The sequence below is a fragment of the Syngnathoides biaculeatus genome, chromosome 4, assembly GCF_019802595.1.
Source record: "Syngnathoides biaculeatus isolate LvHL_M chromosome 4, ASM1980259v1, whole genome shotgun sequence".
Lineage (NCBI taxonomy): Eukaryota > Metazoa > Chordata > Actinopteri > Syngnathiformes > Syngnathidae > Syngnathoides > Syngnathoides biaculeatus.
Window position 1 is genome coordinate 29,710,267 of NC_084643.1, and position 21,714 is coordinate 29,731,980.

The 21,714-nt window shown below is 42.8% G+C and overlaps 4 protein-coding genes across 11 annotated transcripts in view; 2 read left to right on the forward strand and 2 right to left on the reverse strand.

Annotated features, from left to right (window-relative positions):
- The first annotated feature begins 1,765 nt into the window (after positions 1-1,765).
- On the forward strand, positions 1,766-8,951 carry lysmd3 (LysM, putative peptidoglycan-binding, domain containing 3). Its single transcript, XM_061817872.1, has 3 exons — positions 1,766-1,936; positions 2,570-2,841; positions 7,380-8,951. Exons 2-3 carry the CDS (start codon positions 2,575-2,577, stop codon positions 8,061-8,063), a joined length of 951 nt encoding a protein of 316 aa, XP_061673856.1. The 5' UTR covers positions 1,766-1,936; positions 2,570-2,574; the 3' UTR covers positions 8,064-8,951.
- Positions 8,793-12,735, reverse strand: polr3g (polymerase (RNA) III (DNA directed) polypeptide G). Of its 3 annotated transcripts, none has more exons than XM_061817876.1 (9): positions 12,594-12,735; positions 12,334-12,492; positions 11,985-12,121; positions 10,301-10,427; positions 9,861-9,920; positions 9,737-9,793; positions 9,416-9,480; positions 9,219-9,335; positions 8,793-9,143 (listed from the first exon to the last, which is right to left on the reverse strand). In XM_061817876.1, exons 3-9 carry the CDS (start codon positions 12,093-12,095, stop codon positions 9,054-9,056), a joined length of 627 nt encoding a protein of 208 aa, XP_061673860.1. In that variant the 5' UTR covers positions 12,096-12,121; positions 12,334-12,492; positions 12,594-12,735; the 3' UTR covers positions 8,793-9,053. The 3 variants fall into 3 exon arrangements, with proteins under 3 accessions (XP_061673860.1, XP_061673859.1, XP_061673858.1); XM_061817875.1 differs by having other exon boundaries at positions 12,197-12,492; XM_061817874.1 differs by having other exon boundaries at positions 11,985-12,492.
- mblac2 (metallo-beta-lactamase domain containing 2) lies at positions 12,499-16,643 on the forward strand. Its single transcript, XM_061817873.1, has 3 exons — positions 12,499-13,008; positions 14,532-14,746; positions 15,904-16,643. Exons 1-3 carry the CDS (start codon positions 12,567-12,569, stop codon positions 16,075-16,077), a joined length of 831 nt encoding a protein of 276 aa, XP_061673857.1. The 5' UTR covers positions 12,499-12,566; the 3' UTR covers positions 16,078-16,643.
- A 934-nt stretch (positions 16,644-17,577) lies between these two features.
- rtkna (rhotekin a) overlaps positions 17,578-21,714 on the reverse strand; it is a 78,156-nt gene continuing 74,019 nt past the window's right edge. For 5 of the 6 annotated variants that reach the window (XM_061817496.1, XM_061817494.1, XM_061817499.1 and 2 more), the window contains one exon: positions 17,578-20,519. In XM_061817496.1, coding sequence (XP_061673480.1) covers positions 19,846-20,519 — 674 coding nt within the window. In that variant the 3' untranslated portion in view covers positions 17,578-19,845. Of the gene's footprint in view, positions 20,520-20,594; positions 21,706-21,714 lie in introns of those variants that run through there. The other variant, XM_061817500.1, reaches the window with a different exon arrangement.

Consider the following 21,714-nt stretch of genomic DNA (forward strand, 5'->3'; position numbering starts at 1 on the left):
AGCAACCCAGAATTATGTTCAACTGCTAATTCAATATTGCTAAGAAATCGTAATATATTAGGGTGTCATTGATTAAAATGTTACATTATAAATTATTTTGCTACTTTGAGAACGCTCTTATTACATTCTCAACAAGGTAATTTGTAACTGTAACAAACTTCTTTTCCAAAGTAATCATCCCAACACAATGAAGAGTTATTAATTTATGTACCAACATTGAAAACAAACTTCACATTCAATTTTAAGAAAGCTAACCAGGCCAAAAAGTAACATTATTATTATGACAAAAAGCCTATTAGCAAGACCCCCCACCCCACCCCACCCCCATGAGTGAGATTCGCGAATCCTGATCTTTCCAGCATCTAAACACGTTTCCATTTGTTCCATTCACATGGAGCAATATCGGGTGTTCAACAACAATGGTTTTACGACTCAATATATACTTTGTATAAATGCAAACCATTTTAACACTATGCACAGTTTGAAAATAATACTGTGCTTCTGCTTCATTTCCTTTCGGCTTGTCCCGATTAGGGGTCGCCACAGCGTATCATCTTTTTCCATCTAAGCCTATCTCGTGTGTCTTCCTCACTAACACTCACAGTCCTCATGTCCTCCCTCACAACATCCATCAACCTTCTCTTTGGTCTTCCTCTCGCTCTTTTGCCTGGCAGCTCCATCCTCAGCACCCTTCTACCAATATACTCACTCTCTCGCCTCTGAACATTTCCAAACCATCGAAGTCTGATCTCTCTAACCTTGTCTTCAAAACATCCAACTTTGGCTGTCCCTCTGATGAGCTCATATCTAATCCTATCCAACCTGTTCACTCCAAGCGAGAACCTCAGCCTCTTCATTTCTGCCACCTCCAGTTCTGCTTCCTGTTGGTTCTTCAGTGCCACCGTCTCTAATCCGTACATAATGGCGGGCCTCATTTCTCTCCTTTCCAGTGCGTGCCTCCATCTTTCTAATAGTTCCTCCATCTGCTCCCTGGTTTCAATGCAGATCACAATATCATCTGCAAACATCATGGTCCAAGGGGAATCCAGTCTAACTTCATCTGTCAGCATATCCATTACTACCGCAAATAGGTAGTGGCTCAGGGTGGATCCCTGATGCAGTCCCACCTCCACCTTAAATTCTTCTGTCACACCTAAGGCACACCTCACCACTGTTCTGCTGTGCTGTGCTCTACATGTCCTGTACTATTCAAACATATTTCTCCGCCACACTAGACTTGCGGATGCAGTACCACAGTTCCTCTCTTGGTACTTTGTCATAGGCTTTCTACAAAGACACAATGTAGCTCCTTCTGACATTCTCTGTAATTTTCCTCGAGCATCCTCAAGGCAAATAATATATCTGTAGTACTCTTTCTAGGCATGAAACTATACTGTTACTCGAATATACTAATTTCTGACCTGAGTCTAGACTCCACTACTCTTTCCCATAATTGATTGGTGAAAAACCGCACATAAAATCTTATTAAATTAAACATATTGCACTTAAAAATTAAAAAAGTACCGAAATAAAATGTTTTGAAAATGTTGCTACAGATTATACAAAAACACAAATGTCTTGAAATGAAAAGTTAAATACCACTGAACTGTACTAATCGGTGATTCTCTCCTGTAGGCTTTTGAAAATCACGAGTGTAGCCCATGCTTAATAATACTGCTATTTTTATTCATATTCAAATTTGACCTCCGCTTTCTGAAATCCTGCACGTCTTCGCGCCGTATGTCGCGATGACTTGTACACGGCGGACGCGAACGGCGTCATGACGTCACAGTTGTGTTGACGTGGCCGTCAGCGGCGGTGGCAACTCAACACATAGTTAGCATGCTAGAAGGCTCCGCAATGGGAAGGCGAGACCACCGAGGATTAGCAACCTAATCATGGATTGAATTGACCTGATTGGGGTTGATTTCTTTAGGTAAAAATCCTTGTGACCCTCCGCCATATACGTCGCTATAAACCCGATAGCCGATCAATTGAAGTGTGCTAACCTCGTAGCTATTAATGGTGGATGCCAGAGAGCATTCGGCTGATTTGCACAGTTGCGGTTATAGTTTTGCTTATTTCTTTTAAAAGGAGATTTATGTTGAACTATAATTATATTTCATTTAAATTGTTTGCTAGAACAGGTGCACGTTTAGGTCGCGCAACTAAATTGAGTTGCATTGGTATTTTGATGTTCATAACATCGTGGTGAACTGAAGCTTCGATTTTCTTTGTTTTTCCCCCCACAAAAGAGCAGTGTAGTACAAGAAAAGGTCCATATATCTACGCGGAGACAGATGTTACGTAAGAAGCGAGGCACTTGAAGTTGCAGTTCGTTAACTTCGTCACGTTTTACTTTGTTAGATTATATGATAGTGTGGTTATATAAGGTAAGTAAGGTACTATTTATGAAATGCTAAACGCTGATGAAAATCATCATGCATATTTAAGTTGAATCCACATTTTCGTACTTAAGATCTGTGGATAATGCACACAAATTTTGTTACGTTGGTGATGCAACACAGTACAACTGAGACTTCAACAAAAAATTATTTTGCCAATGCAGTGAAAATGACTGGGAGAGGCCAGCACTATGGCTTCCAGTCGGCCACCATGGTTCAACCTGCCAATAGAGGTCATGTCTACCTGTTCGGGACTGCCGGTTCCGAAAACGAACTGTCCGAGGAGGACGGGGAGAGCTATGAGCTGCGGCCGCGCGGCAAGGAGAGGACCCGCAGGAGCACCTCCAGGGAGAGGATGGACGACGTCATCTACCTGACCAGAGACATCCAGGAGGGCGACACACTCAACAGCATTGCCTTGCAGTACCATTGCTCAGTAAGTATGCAATCACGCTTGAAAAGGGCCCATTTTATAATCTTAGTGGATTGGTTCTCACCCGTTGTCACAATGGGACCTGCATTTTCCTTTTAACAATAAGTCGCACCCCACTTTAATGGATGTGACCATTTAACATGCTTACATTTTCAAAGTGCCTTACAGACGACTTGATTATGAGACTGGTGAACATGACAAGTATAAAAATAATGTATCTTCTTTTTAGGGAATTGCAACGTAAATGATTTTTTAGGAAACAAATGAGACAAAGCAAAGGGTTTTCTTTTTTAGGGAATGAAGAATACAGAACAAAATGATCATAACAGGTTTAACATTTTCCATTATTATGCTAGAAAATCACCAGTGACATTTCTTAGGTAAGAGGCTGATTAGATTCACCTGAAAGGTGTGCTTACACCCCAACTCATCTAGATAATGTTGTTTTCCAGACGAAAAGCAACCCCTACCTGGGATACACATTTTAAATATTTGACTGCTACTACAAGAGCGAGTCAGCGACATAATCCGACTTTGTAGATAAATTGAAAGCCACTACAAGCTTTCAGTAACGTATGGTATACATCCGTACTGTGGTAAACCGAGGACCCCTGTAATATTTTAACGATATGTCTGTGACCCACTTTGGGGCCTGAGCACCCCCTCCCACCCAAAAAAGTTGAGAATCACTGATCTAGTGCAAGTTTATTCATAGCTCTTGCATTGAGCCCACTCAACTACATGACAGAATGTGAAGCACACCCTGTAGAACCCAAAGTTAAAACACTGGATTCGTTTTCAGATTAACAAACATTTTATAATCTAAATTGCCATGCACATGTGAAAGGAAGTTACGATTGTGATATTAATACATTGAGATGATAAAACACTCATCAATTTGCTGTGCCACTTATCGCGTGCAGGGTCGTGGGTAAAAGATGATCCGGGCTAAATGACAGACTACTCTCTGAACTGGTAAACAGTCCAACACAGAGTGCATACAGCCGCTGAAATCAGTATTAAACATGTCACCACTGTTCAGATGAAACATATTTCCAGGTTGGATAGGCTCCAGCACTACAGTGACCCTTGTAGCGATTAACTGCTCAGAAAATGGATGAATATTGGCAAGCATTTCACCTGATGTTAGGAACAACCAAAGTAATCCGTACATTAAAATAAAGTACAACAAATAAGGTCAGAAATTATGTGTAACAATGCGAAACGACACATGGGAATGTGATTGAAACACGCCAATTTGCATATACATTGCATTCTGGTGTGGTTTTGGCCCATTCCGCTGCACAAGCATTCTTCAAATCTTGACGCTTCCGTGACCTTCTTTTACGGACTTTGAGCTTCAATTCTTTTCTTATATTAGAGTTTTGATTGGATTCAAGTCATGTAACTGGCAGGGCCATTCTAGCAGGTTTATTATTATTTCTTTGAAACCAGTTGAGTGTCCTTGCCAGTATATCTTGGATCATTATCGTGCTGAAATTTCCACGCTTTTTTCATTTTTATCATCTCCGTAGGTGGCAGCAGTTTTTTGTCCAGGATTTCTAGGCACATTCGCCCATTTCTCTTTCCTTCAATAATGTGATGGTTTACTAGGACCATTTGTTGCACTTTTAGTGTAGTGTTTTTAGGGTTATGTGCAGTTGTCCTTTCTCCTACATACGTGATGTGCGTGATGGCATCCAAAGAATTCAATTTTGCTCTTATCCGTCCAGAATATATTCTCGCAGTATTTAACTGTCTTGTTCAGCAAACTTTTTAACATCTTGTGTGGTGAGCTTGCCTATAGGCCATGACGGCAGCGTACATTACTCACCGTTTTACTTGTGATAGTGGTACCTGGTAATTCCATGTCTCTGGTCCTTGGTTTTCGGACAACTCTTATTGTTATTATTTACACTCTTCTGTCAGAAATCTTGCGAGGGACACCTGATTGAGGCAACTTTATGGTAATATCATTGGCTTTCCACTTATTTATTATGGTCCCAGCATTGCTCACTGGAACTTTCAGAAGCTTTGATACACTCCTGTAAATAATGCAACAACTTTTGCAACCATCAATTTTATGATGGTCTTGAGACAGTTCCCTTCTCTTACCCATCATGAGATGTGTCTTGACTCACACCTTAAAACTTTTTTGGAGAACATCAATTCGGACTGAACCAGGTGATCTTCATATGCACAAGGTGCTGGATTGTTGTTTTAATTGATATATTTTAGGTGTTGTCTTGATTTTCCATAACTTTTTCTCTCTCCGTCATTTCACATGTTTTTTTTTTTCTCCGCACAACTTAAATAGCTTATTCATTCTACTCTCTTTGTACTGTGTGGGGGTTGCTCCCAACATCTGGTGAAAATTTCAGGTTAATAGCATCAAGTGAAATTTTCAGGTCAGTACCACCTTAGAAAGTATATTTAGTGAGGAAAAAATGGTGATGTGTTAAATAGATATATCTATGCTATCTCGAGACAGACATTATCTCACACACACAAAATCTTTATTGTTCTTAAATTTAATAAGTGTGACATGACTATCCAACATTGGAAAAATGCAGGTGTTAGGAGGAAACCATTTCAACTCATCTTTTTAGGACCTTTGTTTAGTCACTGCAGTCAAACCGGATTCATTTACTTGTCTACAGTATTTGATTTAGACTGGACAACATTTTACCTTAAAGGGGAATTCCAGTGCTTCGCTTGAACAATGTATCCACTGGGTCATGTAATATGTACTCTATTTTGACAATGTGATGTTAAATGTTCTCTCATTTAATACTGTTTTGAGAAGATTATTATCGATAAGTTTTTCAGGGGCGCTGCCATTTTCGCGGGTCACATGACTTACGTGCGCAGATGTGACATGTAAGGTGTGCACCAAAGGCTCTATTACATTATGCCCAGTGCTAATTTCTCTGATGTACTCTCATCTGATGAAGAAATAGCAGTACCTGTTTATCAGGAAGACGGAGGAATACTTCCATACAGATCTGAACCTGTGGCTGTAAATAATGTTCAATATTCGTATGGTTCTTCGGGCGGAATGACTCTGGAGTCTGTCTACTTTGAGGGCTACGCGAGGGACTTAAGTGCGTAAATCAAAGGCCCCCGGAGCTCCGGGCCGGCAGCTGCGGATGGTTCTTCAGACGGAAATGATACGGAGTCTGACGAGCAACCTCCGAAGGCGGAGGCTGTTAGCCAGCTTCAGCTCGCGGCCTCTGCCGGATGCCGAAGCTCGGCTCGCTCGTCAGACTTCGCGTCATTCCTGTCCGATGAACCTTTCGGAGCTGCTGGCTCAGAGCTGGCCTTTGTTGCCGAGCTCTGGTTCGCGGCCTCTGCCGGACTCCGAAGCTCGGCTTGCTCGTGCGAAGCCGCGTCATTCCCATCCGGAGAACCATCCGCGGCCCACCGCAGGAGCTTGCTCGTCAGACTCCGTTTCCTTCCCGTCCGAAGAACCATTCACGACTGCTAGCCCAGAGATCCGGAAGCCTTTGTTTACGGGCCTACGTCCCGCGCGTAGCCCTCAGAGTAGTCAGACTCCAGCGTCATTCCGCCTGAAGAACCATCCGAATATTGAACATTATTTACAGCCACAGGTTTAGATCTGTATGGAAGTATTCCTCCGTCTTCCCAATCAACCGATACTGCTATTTCTTCATCAGATGAGGATAAATCCGAGAAATCAGCCCTGGGCATAATGTAATCGAGCTTTTGATGCGCACCTTACACGTCACATCTGCGGGCGTAGGTCATGTGACTCGCAAAAATAGCAGCGCCCCTGAAAATTCTTCACTGTCTAATAGTCTTCTCGAAACACTTAAATGAGAGTGGATTTAACATCACATTGTCAAATAGCGTACATATTACATGATCTATTGGATACATTGTTCATGCGAAGCACTGGAATTCCCCTTTAACCGCAGTGACATCACTTAAAGATGTTCGGTTGATTAGAAACAATGAATTCAAATAACTATATAGGGTATACTATATGCTATAACTGAGAGATAGCTGGAAATTTGTACCTCAGAGCGTTGCCAATATCCGTTTTAACACTGACTTACTGCAGTCATACTCACCACCTCATGCAGAAACCAGGAGGAAGGCGTCAGTAAAAGACAGGATGTCCACACCAAGTTTGTGATCATGTCACTTGGTTGTTAACTAACTCAATATAGCCCACAATCACTAGTTGCGGCAAATTGTGATCTCTCCACAAGTGATCAGTGATCAACATATACTCTGCTGCACCTTATTGAGCAAACGATAAGAAAACGATGACATACAATATTAAGAAAGTACATTTATCCACAAGGTGCCGTTCATCACACTCGACAAGCATATCTTAGCCAGTTAACAGCCAGAACAATACTATGCCGTCATTTGCTGGTGGACATATCACTTGGGGTTGCGCCACTTTTCAAAGCCATACACTTTCAAACTCCCAGAACATCCAATAGCCTCTCTCTTACTTCAGTTCTTTTTCCACATTATGTCCACTTTTATGTACGTCTCTGTATTTTTAGGTGGCTGATTTAAAGCGCACAAACAACCTCCTGACAGAGCAAGACTTCTTTGCACTGCGCTCAGTCAAGATCCCTGTCAAGCGCTTCAGCGTGCTGACTGAAACTCACAACACCGGACCTCTCAAACCTTCCTCAACCGCTGAGTCCCGACACCCGACCCAGATCTCGGCTGCCACAGCCCTCCCCATCGAGTCGTCCACGGACTCGTCCTCTTCTACGGACAGCGTGGAAGGCTTCCTCATGGAGAAAGACAAGGACATTGAGCAACTGGTCAAATCCACAGGGCCGTCCAGGAGCAGCCTCAACGAAGTCGTGTCCTCCTTGACGCTCCAGCCCAAGCAGCTGGGAAAAGTGGAGTATAAATCGGTGGCGAGAAAGGACCCTTATTATGGCGCCGACTGGGGCATGAGATGGTGGACGGCGGTAGTCATCATGCTCGTGGTTGGCATCATCACGCCAGTATTCTACCTGCTATACTATGAAGTCCTCATGAAGGCTGAAGTCAGCCATCACGGGACACCTGCACATGTTCCTGGCTATGAGCTTCCCGCGCACGACCATAGTCACGTTCCTCGAGAAAACGGTCACGCTGGAGCTGGCCCCTCACGACATGCTGGAGACGTGCCTCACAAAGCCCCGCAAGGACCCAAAGTGTTGGGTGCACACCATGGAAAGACACGATAAAAGCCCTTTTTAAATAATGACATGCTGCATCAATGCAATCTTCAGAGGGAAAGTCACTTTATGAGTGGGAGCACGCCATTTGTACATTTCAGTGATTTTAACTGACCCGGATTTATTTCGTCTCATTCATGCTGCTGCCTTCATGTGAAGCCACACACACATTTTGTTGCTTCAAATTTGGACAACGCCGCATTTCCAGGGCATTGAGTCTGTAGCCGCCAACAAAAAGTTTGGGCTTTTTGATTATATAAAAGGGACTGTTTTTTTTTTCCTCTCCACAATTTAAAGCAGTGTGTTAATGTGTTCTTTCTTCAAAATAGCAGGGATAAAGAATTATACCCTAAATTCTTGCCTGTGAACACCCACCTATACACCTGGGCCGGTGGCGAGCACGGCGACTTAGCTTGGTTTGGAGTTGTGGTGGCAGAACCAAGAGTGTGAGTAACGATAAATCAAAGCATTTTAATTCACAGAGGCAAATCTTCATACTGTGTGTGGCACATGGACACCAACAAGCACAATTTTCCATCATATTTCCTCTTAATCATTTTCGATTTGTTGGAGAAAATGATTGTGCACATTGTGTTGAATTTAGATTAATATATTTCAGGAGCCGTTGTACGCTGACTATTGAAAGTTTTGAATTCCGTTGGTTGTCTTCACTTCCAGATGGCCAAGAGAGTACTGCATTTAAAAAAAAAAAAATTGGAGTTGCACAGACTTCCAGTATAATGAGGAGTTTTTTGTTTTTTTTTTTAATTTTACAAAAGTCCATTTACATCACCACTTGTGTAGATTCTGGAAAAGTATTCTGACAGTATGTGCCTTTAAACCTGTGTAAATGTGCTTACAGGCTGCAGACAAAAAATAAATCTATTTTCAAATATTGCCAGCGTGCATACGCTTTGAGCATTTGTCATTTACACGGCTCATTTGTAAACAAAAGCATCAGTCTGGCCTATAATAAAAAGTAACAAGTTGAGGTAGAAGTCAGTATGTTGCTTCGCCATCCATATTGTCATCACTTCCTGCAGCGAAGTCTTCTCCGTTATCAAAGTAACTGTCAATGTAGTCATTATCCTACAAAATATAAATAAAAATGCAATTCCATTTATTACACCGCAGGAATTTTTGTAACATTGAGAAGTGACTCACTTCAACTTCCTCCTCTTCATATTCCTCCTCTTCAATCTCCTCCTCGTCTTCCTCATTCTCTTTGTTCTTTGGTTGCTCCTCATCTGATTTGTCGTCGCCATCTTTCTTTTCCAGCACCTGATGCATTGACAACGACAACATTCATTGTATACGGAACACAAAGTCAACTCTTTTCAACCGAAACAAACATTACTCACATTCAATTTGGTCAACACGTCTTCTGCATCTTTGCTGGATATCTTCACCCTTTTCTTCTTTGGCGCTATTAGATGTAGCTAATTAGTCCTTAATGCCAAAATTATACCAATTCTGCACAACTTTAAAATATTTTATTCGTCAACAGGGTATCATGTAGCTGGAATTGATACAAAAAAACTGAAAAGACTAAAATGTGTTAGAATAAATGAGTATTATGGGTAAATCTGTCATTTCCAGCCATATGATAATTCAATGAATATGAATTCATTTACTTCAAAATAATCAGTTGTTATATTTAGTCATATTGTTTAAAACTGTACCTGTTTTTACCCTGGTTTTCTTTTGTGGCATCAGTTCTTTTGGGAAGACATTCCAATCTTAAAATTTGAAATTAAACAAAAATTAAATGTTTGAATCCTTTGATGGTCTTTTAAAAAAAAGTACCTGGTGTCCATTCGTCATCATGTATCTGCTTTAAGTATCGCTGTGTGTATTTCTCCACATCTGTTTTGAGTAAACATGACATGCTACATTTTCATGAGAGCAACAATGAATCCATATTTTATTTTCATCTGAATATAAAAGTTAAAACAGCAACCATTTTCAAATTAAACCTTGGTTTAAGCATTTTATACTAAGGGTCAGAAAATATTAGCCCAGAGTGCTAATGGTAAACTTCACCCCACGCAATAAACACAGAATCCCCTCTGATCCAAAGATAACAGATTTGTTCTCAATGTATTTCCACCACCTTAAATTGATTAATGCTGCGTAAAAAAGAAATGAAGTGGGGAGAGACCAATAGTTTACCATTTGTTAAAAAAAAATAAATAAATAAAATTCACCCAATCTTCTGTTTGAAGTCAGGATTCAAAAGCACTTACCTGCCTTATTGGTCTGAAACTTGATGAGAGGCTTCCGTTGCATGGTTCCCCTCATCTCCTGTTTCAGAGCCAGCATGTAGTCTTCGTCCTCGCCGACCTTCAGCGGGACTGGCTTGAAGTCTGTGGGCTGCGAGGAGAAAGAGCAACAGGATTCTGCTCGGATTCTAAATCGTAGGTCCCCGTTGAAAGTAAATGGAAAGCGCTAATGGACCTTTCCGACTGGCGATCTTCAGCCCCCCCAAGGCTGCAGTTGCCATGTCCCACAATCTCCCAAAATGGCGACTGAACATAACAGGTTTGAACTGAATTCTCTATCACGTATTCCAGATCATATTGGGGTATTTTTGCCAAATGCGTCAGACTTGTCCAAGAGAGTTCTACAGAGAGGTCTCAACTATTTCATGCAAGGATATGTACACGGAATTAAGATTTTGGACGGAGCAGGACGCAACGTCAGAGTTACAGCGAAACGCTGGCGATCGATGCAAAAAAATTTGACGCCTCACAAACTTCATATTGAAATCCAACAGGATAAACTAGTGGAATCGTACTGCGCATGTAAAGCAGGGTGAGTACTTTTTACTTGGAAAGATCACGAGTAATATCATTGTAGTCTTTATCACTGAGTGGGTGTATTCATTTGACTTGGCTCGTAATGGAACCCAGTGCTCTGTCTTAAAAGTCCGATGTGGTACAAATAGGCAAATAGACATTTCTCATGCATGACATGGCGCATTTACGTATCACGAACCTGAATCTTCGGCATAAAACATTACACACTTCATTCAGCAGGTCACTGATACGCTAACAAAGTGAAAGTTCTTCTCCTGCTATGTATAAAGTACTGATAATAGTTTAATCAAACTCAAAGAAGATACTTCTCCCTCACTTACCTTCGAACATACAGCCTTGTGTTTGTTGATATTGTCCACACTTAGTTGTTCGTGCGCTCTTCCGCAAGCCTTAATCCATTGTAAACACTTCCTCAACTGTGTTTTAGTCTAAAATTTAGACTTTGGATAATGAATAAATTGGGCACCTTGTAACCAAGCCGGATATCTTTCATCAGAATTGCATGTTCCCCAAGCGCATCTGAGGACCATTTTGTTCGTAACATTAACTTTTCCAAGCGCACGTGACCGATAACCAGCATTGCTTGTGGGACATGACGACAAGAGGGGCGGGTCAAAACAGGGGTTAAGACAATGTGGCTAGCTGATTGGCTACTATTGTACGAGTGATTGACAGGTCGGAAAGGTCCATTATTGACGAGCATTACATCGCTTCTGGCAGGCTTTGCAGTGGACAGAGGAGCAACACCCAAGATGTCTCAAAATTGGGAACATTCGGAAGTGCTCAATAACACCAAATTTATGTATATGTTACAAAACATTAACAATCTAAATATGAATTTCAACCAACTGTCGTCGGGCAACTAGTTTAGGGTGTACCCCGCCTCCTGCCCAAAGATGGCTGGGATAGCACTCGTGAGGATAAGCGGCTCAGAAAATGGGTGGATGAATGGATGGCTGATAAATGCTCCATAACAATGACACAACTGACACTGCAATGACACACGGGGATTGTGGAATAAGGCTTGCTGCTAAACGCTGAAAACAAAATGAAGCGTAGTTATCAATTATCAAAAAGTGAGTGTGTGTGGTTGGGTGCAATGCACACTTACTGGATAGAGAGGCTCGGGCCCCACCCTGGCTTCTGGCATGCTGCCCCGGCCGATGCCCAGTGCATCGATGTTGAAGGTGAAGGCGGCCCCGCCGCGCCCCTTCCCCGCCATGGCTGCAAACTCTCTTTACACACACACTACAACAACGTATGACGTGATCGTGGGCAGCCCCACGCTCACGCTCCCCAAGTAGTATAAACGGTTATACTTACTAAAGAGAGCGTTAAGAGTTGTCAAGCCAGCTCAACACTACACGGCCTTTAATTTTAAGCGCTAGTTTGTTAGTAGTGCCCACATTAGGTCGTAAAACTACCTGATTTGAAGCTTTGCTAACGCACCGGTAACTCACTCTCAGTCCGCATGTGGCAGACTGGCTTTGACTTCCCTCCCATTGTGTGACGTAAGTGAATTTTCAGCCAATGGTCGCCGTCGTGAATTTTTTTTCCTCTTCCGCCCTTTGGTCCAATCACAGCGCTCTCCTCCTCCACGGGCGTGTCAGCGGCCGCGTCTGCAAAGCCCAATGAAAACTCCACAGAGTAAGCTAGCAGCCCCGCGGCCCCCCCAAAACGCGCACGAATCGGAATGTCCGCGGCCGACTGGTACGCTCACAAGTCGCTCGGAGACGGACTCTACTGGATCCAGGAACGGTTCTACCAGTCGCAGAACCGGGCTAACATATGGCTGCTGCGCGGCTCCCACCAGGACGTGGTGATCGACACGGGACTCGGCTTGAGGAGCCTGCCGGACTACATCGACGCCATGGGGCTGCTGGGCAAGGACCCTCAGCGGAAGAACCCGCTGCTGGCCATCGCCACCCACGCCCACTTCGACCACTCGGGCGGCCTCCACCAGTTCCAACAGGTGGGCGTCCACAGCGCCGAGGTGGAGGCTCTGGCCAACGGGGACAACTACGAGACGGTCACCTGGCTCAGTGATCGGGAGATAGCCGAGGCCCCCAGTCCCGGGTGGAGGGCCAGGCACTATAAAGTCAAGGCCGTGCAGCCCACGCACATCCTTCAGGAAGGTAAGAAGAGCCCCTCCGCCCGTGCGGCCGTCCGCTGTCCTCGTTGGGCGGGGGCGCGGCTGGGCAGGGCGATCGGCGAAGACGCTGGAGCCAATAATCGCACTCCTCCGCCACCCCATCCGAGAATTTATGAGAAGCTCCCGAAACATGTAACCCACACACCCTATGCTCATAACGGCCTCAGGGTGGCCTCGTCGTTAGCACGTGAGAAAATCATGCATTGTGGTGCAATGAAGACTCCAAATTGTCCTTAAGTGTGAATGCTTGTTGCCCCACTGAAATTGGTTAGGGACACAAAGTTTGCTGGGATAGGCCCCAGCTCACCTGTGACCTTAATATGGATAAGCGCCAGAGAAAATCCTCATAATATGTATGAATCAACATCCTTGCACTAATCTTCACCTCCGCTCTGGACTGATAGGAAAAAGGTTCCACCCTTGCAGTAAAAGCATCACGGGTCGATGGCGTTGAACACACCCAATAACAGTGCGCACAAGCAGAAAAAGGTGTCTGCAAATGTCAATTTGGAAGAAATTGTTGGCAAACAGCATTTGTTCCTGTGAAGGCTTTGTGTATAAAAGAGCCTGCTCTAGATGTGTCATTTATCAAGCTCGGCTTCCTCTTCTTTTGTGTGCCTTGTCTTGGAGCGCACACACACACGCACAGAGACCGGTTCTGCTTTGTCAGTCATACTGCTGCAGTGCAGCTGGACGGTCTCACTCCATTTGTGTTTCACCTCCACGCATGACTAATATCTGTGTTTAGCCCTGTGGCAGTGAAGGCCATTGGACCACCGATCGGCCCATTACTATTTTTACCTATAATACCTCTCATTATAAAGTGCCACCAAACATTTCACGAGACATACAGTGGTAGAAGTTTGGAGTTTCACATGTTGTGTGAACTCAACATGACTCATTTCTCAAATCAACTTTCCCCATTGAAACAAATGGAAAATGGATTAATCCGTTCCAGCCGCCCCAAAACACCAACATTTTTTTTCACAACATCCATTCATCCATTCTCTTCGCCGCTTATCCTCACGTACACCCTGAACTGGTTGCCAGCCAATCGCAGGGCACGTAGAGACAAACAGTCGCACTCACAATCACACCTAGGGGCAATTTAGAGTGTCCAATTAATGTTGCATGTTTTTGGAATGTGGGAGGAAACCGGAGTGCCCGGAGGAAAGCCACGCAGACACGGGAGAACATGCAAACTCCACACAGGCAGGTCCGGAATTGAACCCGGGACCTCAGAACTGTGAGGCCAACGGTTTACCAGCTGATCCACTGTGCCGCCTTATTATAACATATAACACTAATTCCATTGAGGTTAAGAGATATAAAATGCACATTAAAAACAGAATACAATGATTTGAAAATCTTTTTAAGTTTTCGTACTAATAGGCAAATGTGAGAAACTGATGATTTTACTGTTCTTCCCCACCCGGCCCAAGAGCCTTATATCCCCCTCGAAAGCCTCAGATAAAACACTCAACCACTCTTGTCTTCCCCGGTCAGGTGATGTCATTAACCTGGGCGACAGGCAGCTGACGGTGCTTCACATGCCCGGGCACTCGCGGGGCAGCATCTGCCTCCACGACGGCGAGAACAAGCTGCTGTTCAGCGGCGACGTGGTGTACGACGGCGCCATGATCGACTGGCTGCCGTACAGCCACGTCAGCGACTACATCGGCAGCTGCGAGCGCCTGGTGGGCCTGGTGGACAGTGAACAGGTGAGCGCGCCGCTCCGGCCACCCAGGACACGTTAGATAGGGCAACGGCTGACACCACATACTGACTGAAAACTTCCTGGGTCTTCAAGTACCACCATCACGACCGAGAGGAGAATTCAGTCGTGCAGCAGGCCTAAGCGTGCATCACAAATGAGATATAGATTTGATTCCTACAGTTGGTACTTCCATCCATCCATCCATCCATCCATTTTCTTAGCTGCTTATCCTCACATGGGTCGTGGGGAGTGCTGGAGCCTATCCCAGCTATCAACGGGCAGGAGGCAGGCGACACCCTGAACTGGTTCCCAGCCAATCGCAGGGCACATGGAGACTGGAATGCCCGGAGAAAACCCACGCAGGCACGGGGAGAACATAAGAACTCCACACAGGCGGGTCCAGGATTGAATCCGGGACCTCAGAACTGTGAGGCCAATGCTTTACCAGCAGAGTCACCGTGCCGCCACAATTAGTACTTATTCAATACAATTTTATTGCAGGGAAAAGTTCAATCAAGTGATTTGCATAAAGTACACATTTAAATTACAACTGATCTGTACTTGGAGACCCTTGAAGTTCCGTAAAATAAAATGTATCATTATTACAATATATTTTTTAACTATTAACATTTGAAAAACGAATAACTTTTGATCCAATTTGATTAAGGCTTTTTTTTTTCCAACAGAGCGCCATCTGGTGGTGCCCTCAATGCTAAGTCACCTTAGCTAGATGTTCCCCTAAATAAATGCCTCCCTCAAATAAATGTCTGCTTTTTAAATCAACGTTTACTTTACTCAGTTCATAGACCATGCGAAAGAAAGAAAGAATGTTGCTAACTTAAACAGCAGGACCCATAAGAGGAATTACTCAATGGGAACTTATTACAGTGTAATAGACGATTTTACGCCAATTTGTGTTTCAGTCTGAATATGTTATTACATTATTATAAATGTTATCTTCCACCCAGTTTGTGTCGCTTTCATGGCAACTCCTATCATCTGCCAAAATATGATGAACTACATGATATAGACAGATACATTAAAGACTGTTATGTATATTCATCCCATCGGTGATTTATTGATTAATAGCGGATAAAGCATGACTTTACACTGAACGTAGGATTTGGAGTGAAATGTTCCAAATGTGCCACGTGTGAGCAGGTGGACCAAGTCCTGCCAGGACACTACAACACCTTTGGCGCCAAACGCCTCCACCGCATCGCCAGCTCGTACATCAGCAGAGCAGGAACGTGCCCGGCCAAATTCTCCACGTGGGCGTGGAGCACCGTGGCCGGCGTGGCGCTCAGGGCGTCCCACCCGCGGGGCGTCTGCTGATTGGACGCCCGGATAACGGGCGAGTATGCACGCGACAGATGTCATTTTTGCCAAATTTTCTGCATATGTTACCACTGGATGACACGATGATGAAGTATATTGATCAATGTGATTATATGATATTCTAATTTATTGCTTGGGTCTGGGAAAACAAAAATAAAGTGGCCAAAAGCACTTTTTTTGTGTGCTTTCATCAAATAAATGCCCTAAAGACAAGATTTAGCAGTTGTCAATAGTCTGAACAATAAAATGCTTTGTTTCATGTAAATCAAACACAACTGTAAAGAGAAAAATCTAATGGGCTCTTCATTTTTTTTCCCCAGAGCTGTAACTTTATGTATGTTTTATATACAGTACATACACGTGTGTGTGTATACTCATTTATGTATATGTATGTTTATTGCACACGTGACGTTCCAATAGCACAAGCACTGAGGTATCGTATTTGTCTATGCATACACAGCATCTGCTACCTCCCATGTTTGTAACAGTGCTTTCTTTGTACTACCCGTGTATTTACGGCTCAGCTTTTTCAACACTGACAATAAAGCATCCGTCCTACCTTCCTTTTTCGAGACGTCTTCTACGTGTTTCATCTTCACATAAAGACATCGTATCCTGAGGGTCTTTGTTGCCAAAGGCAGGAAGAACAACGCTCGTCACCAAATCATCCATCTGACTAGCTTTTACAGATTAAAGTCTGTGTTGCTGTCATGGATCTGCATAATAATTCAGTTTCAAGAAGTCCTGAAATTTATGGTGTGATTTAATTGGGGTGCAATTCTTTACAGCAACCAGCAGAGGTGCTGTTGATTTAGGTGCAGATAGTTTGTGGCAGAAGAAGAACATGAATTTTGAAAAGTTGCGGCATATCCATGTAGACCTCCTCTATGGTGCAACCCCTTTTTCTGATCAACATATAATATACTGTAGAGCATGTGCAAATTAATATAAATACTGTATATTAAGATATTTTATAGCTGACTGGGGACTAGTTCAGGGTGTAGTCCGCCTTTCCCCCAAAGTTAGCTGAGATTGGCTCCAGCACTCCCGCAACCTTTATGAGCATAAGCGGCTTGGAAAAGCGATATGGACAAAATTTCATGGGTTAAACTAATTTGAAGGGGAAAAATGTCTAAAATCACATTTATTTTAAATAACATATTTAGGAAATATTTTCCACCCCTACACATATTTTTCAAGAGTAATATACAATAATGATTACAAATGAATTGTTATCAGCTGATGTCGTGGACTTTTTTTTTTTTTGACAGCCAACGAGATCAGCAGAGCCTCTGCCAGCTGAAGCCAAGTAGTACACGGTACTCAATTTTGCCTCAATTGCTTCAATACACAAATAATAAGAATTGAATTTGAATAATTCTTGGACTGATGACTTTCTATTCCCATCCCTCTCATGTTCCAGCATACAAATGGTACGATCATGAAAGGTGGACTTTGGAGACATATTCCATGCCCACAATGCAAATGAAGTCCAACTTAAATCACTAAAACATTTATTATTATTAATTTTATATTTCGCACATTTGTCATGTCTTCTGGGATGGTTTACATGCAGAACACAAAGAACTTTTGTAACGTAGCAGTCGGTTCGAGCTGTGATCATGACGGATTATGTACAATATGTCAGTACTGTATTAGCTGCAAATCCTCCACAATAATGGAACAAAAGCACAGATTTGTTCACTTAAGAAAATGTAAGTACAGTAACAAATGCCACTCAGAAGCATTTGACAATTGTAAAAATGGACGTCCACCGTTGTTGTGAATGCTCAATCTGCTTTTGGATTGAAAAATAAAAAAACCCGAAAGGGCAACCACTTACACATCATCATTAAACACTGCATCCTAATACCAAATACATAGATTTACATTTGTTATTAATAATTTAAGCACAGCTTTTTACTCAGTTCACATTTTTTTGACCAATTGAACCAAATATATCAAAAGGATGCAGTCAGAGAAGAAAGGAAACAGCCCTGTTAAATACTGCAATTTGTTTGATATGGTTTAAAAAAAGCATGAAAAATCATTTCAAAATGAACCCCCCCCAACAAAAATGTAACCTATAAAAAAAGTACAATTTAAATTATAACAAAATATATTAGTCTTAGAATGTTTACACTATCGCAACCAGTCTATTGTACATTTTGGATTTTACACTGAAAATTGTTAAAATTCTTTTTTTTTTTCCCCTGGAACTGTTTAACAGTGGTGTTGTAACATTGTAATTACTAAGTATTAGAGCCACACCGAAAATAAATTGAAAAAATCTTAAAAGATGTTGAGGTTAAAGTTATGACAAAAATAGGAGAGGATTAAGTCCATTTTATGAGATGGCAGTATTGTAAATTATATATTTGCAGAAATTCCTGTCACAATTCAGAATTCAGAACAAAGTTAATTCTATGAGAACAATGTCATAATGTTATCTATCAACAAATCATAAACAAATACCAATTTGTATAATTGTGGAATGACATCTCATTGGATCTTTCATCATACCACCTGATTTATTTACAGTAGGACAGCGAGAGAAGCTGTCACATTTATTGTGCATGAAAACAGAAATTCTGAACTTCATTATGCAAATGTATGACACTTGTAAATCAACTATCTTCTTCCTTTCAGTGTGGCCCTAATGCTCCTTCACACGAAATCCAATAATAACCAGATTAAATCATTTGAACCCCTTCAAGCAATCAAAACCACTTGACGAGTTCGACGGAACTTTTTTTTAATCTATATAGATAGATAATCAAATCATCTGTTGTAGTTGAAATGTCAGTCAAATCATGCAGGATAAAAAAAAAAAAAAAACATCAACAATACAACCAAGTGGAGTGGACTGGAGTGACAGCAGATCATCCTTTTTTTGTGTGAATATTATTAAATAGTTACATACAGTATCACAGTATTGGCAAGAAATAGCAACCCTGGGGTGTCCAAACTTTTTCTTCCAAGGGCCATATACAGAAACATCGACGGATGTAAGCGCCATTTGGACATTTGGACATGGTGAAAAAACAACTACGCAAGTCTAGCAATTATATATATATATATATATATATATATATATATATATATATGGCCCTGTACCGAGCAGTGGTATTTTCCAGTCTGAACCAGAACATGAGCAAAACGTACTAAGGTGACCTTGCCATGGGGCAGGGTGATGCATGCAATCGTGATTGCCGCTATTAGCTACAGTAACTTATTTATCATGTTAGCCTGTCGTCAACCTCTGGCATTGTTTGTTAGCATTAAGGAAAACTAACTTTATTAGACCAAAGCTATATGGCTGTTACACATAAATCTGTTTTTGTTGAATTGACAGTAACCTTTAATGTGGGCTGCCAATATACAATTTTTTGGAAAAATGGTTCACTTTCTGCAGACGTTTTGTCAAAATACAAGTTGGGCTGCAAATGGCCCCTGGAGGGTAGTTAGGAAACCCCAGCTTAGGATGTATTCCATCACATGCTCACTTGCATTGATAGCATACATACTGGACACCTTTGTTATAAAAACAGTTGACTTAGTCTCAACAAAACTGCAAGTGAATGAACAGAGATGACATGATAATTGTATCATGGTGGGAAAATGGTTCAAGGAAAGGAGTCAAAAGTAGCTTCCAGTTTGAAATGAGTCAAGGTAGGCAGGTGCTCCCAAGCAGCACGACCCAAAACGTCTCCCAAGTGGGCTGAGTAGTCCCCGTTGATTGTCGGCAGCCTCCTCGGATTGCCGTCACACCTGACTTTGGAGCCAGTTCCGTGGGTCGAGTCTGGCCCTGAGGTTCCTGAGGCTGCGTCTGGCCGGTGAGGGCCGCGAGAAGGCGGCGCACTCGGATGACTCCGGGCTGTGTCCGCAGCCTTCGCTGTTGCTGGAGCTGCTGCTGGAGGTGGAGGTGGAGCTGGAGCAGGACAAGGCGGTCTGCGTGCTTCGCTGGGAGAGTGGCGAGCGCGACGAAGAGGCAGGCTGGCAGTGGAAGGCGCCTCCTGCCCCGTAGACCCTCCCCCGCAGCGTGCTGAGCTTGGCGTCCAGCGAGAGGGTACGCGGCCTTGGACGGGAGGGGGACGGCAGGGAGAAGCCGGGGACGGGCTCGGGCCAGCCATGGTGGCGGGAGCAGGGGCTGGTACTGCAGTGGCTGTCACTGTCTGACGTCAGGCTGGCGTCAGAGGACAGGAGACCCCGCGGGGAGCTGGCGGGGCTGCGGGAGAGGCGTCGGGGGTCGAGGGGGCCCTGGCCGGGCAGGCGAGAGGTACACGGACGAGGGGGGCCGGCGCTTTTGGGGTGGTTCTCCTCAAAGAGGGACATCCAGGTTGGAGACACGCCCAGCTGGCTGCGCAGCTCCAACTCACGCATCCTTCGAGCCAACATGTCCGACACGCTGCTGCCGAACTCATCTGATGACTCAATAACTGGAGGACAGACACCAGGAAGCCATCAGTGCTTAACTCATCTTGTAAAGCCTGTTAAAAAATGGACACTTCAGCCCATAATTTCTCCTACCCAACAATTTGAGTTCAAGTTTTTTTTTGTTGTTTTTTTGTTGTTGAACAGATCACACCAGGTCTGTGTTTCTCCAATCAGAAATGCAGCATCAAGGACAGCAAAGCATTTTTGGCCAATCAAGATCAAAGAGAACATACCCATACCTGGGCTTTAACCAGCAGTTTGTGATTTGTGGAGAAATTATTTTCCTCAAAATGTTTGAGTACATGGGATATGCAATTAATAGAACATCTACAACAATTGATGCAACAATTTTCTACACTCTTTTATATTTCATGTTTAAATTTCAGCATCTATTTAAATAAAATTAACATCATCTTCTTAATTACCTTTTCATTTGTCCCGGACCACTGTTTTAATGAACCACTCTTAATTATTTAATACTAATATAATATACTTAATATAATGAGCTTTCTCTTTCAAAATAAATATTTTGACCTTTATTCATCTTGTTTCTTTTTGAGGTTGGGCCAGAACTGCGCACCCACTAATATGTTCATTTCCATCATTTTGCTTCTAAATCTAGGAATTTTAAAGACTTATTTTTTCAAACGGAAATTGCATACTCTTTTTTTATCCCGAGAAACTATTTATACATGTATTAATTAATCAAATTTGTTGGTTAAGTAAAAAAAAATCTCTACATGGGGCGCTTCACTATTTCACAAATTTACAAAAAAAAACTATTGTTGATTTTTTTCCTGAGAAATTAAACACAAGATGGTGTCAAATACCTGCATAATAAGAACATAGTATATCGGTGTCAAGGATCTATGGAAAGTACTGTATACATTAACCATTAAGATAGCTAATTATAAAATAATTAAAAATATGGTTGAAGTCAATTACTCGTGTTTTTATGCTATTTGCGGCAGGGCTCCGCTATTACTGTAATACTGTTTTATTCCTGTGTATTTTTTCAATCATCCCATGTCAGAATATAAAATAACAGAAATGATCATCACACAGGCTCCTCCTCCCTCCCGCTACGTCACCTGTCATTGTAATAGGACGAGAGAAGAGCACGAATCTCGGCAGACACGGCATTGTCTTGCAGCAGAAGACCCTCACAGGAGGGTGCGGCAAGGGGGGCTGCCGGCG

What these genes read in the sequence shown, in the direction of transcription:
- lysmd3 (XM_061817872.1), top strand. Translation starts at nt 2,575, where the DNA reads ATGACTGGGAGAGGCCAGCACTATGGCTTCCAGTCGGCCACCATGGTT. An exon ending in CCTTGCAGTACCATTGCTCA is followed by an intron (nt 2,842 to 7,379) that starts GTAAGTATGCAA and finishes CTGTATTTTTAG; the next exon opens with GTGGCTGATTTAAAGCGCAC.
- polr3g (XM_061817876.1), bottom strand. Translation starts at nt 12,095, where the DNA reads ATGGCGGGGAAGGGGCGCGGCGGGGCCGCCTTCACCTTCAACATCGAT. An exon ending in TGATGACGAATGGACACCAG is followed by an intron (nt 9,794 to 9,860) that starts GTACTTTTTTTT and finishes TCAAATTTTAAG; the next exon opens with ATTGGAATGTCTTCCCAAAA. An exon ending in GAAAACCAGGGTAAAAACAG is followed by an intron (nt 9,481 to 9,736) that starts GTACAGTTTTAA and finishes TACATCTAATAG; the next exon opens with CGCCAAAGAAGAAAAGGGTG.
- mblac2 (XM_061817873.1), top strand. Translation starts at nt 12,567, where the DNA reads ATGTCCGCGGCCGACTGGTACGCTCACAAGTCGCTCGGAGACGGACTC. An exon ending in CACGCACATCCTTCAGGAAG is followed by an intron (nt 13,009 to 14,531) that starts GTAAGAAGAGCC and finishes TTCCCCGGTCAG; the next exon opens with GTGATGTCATTAACCTGGGC. An exon ending in GCCTGGTGGACAGTGAACAG is followed by an intron (nt 14,747 to 15,903) that starts GTGAGCGCGCCG and finishes ACGTGTGAGCAG; the next exon opens with GTGGACCAAGTCCTGCCAGG.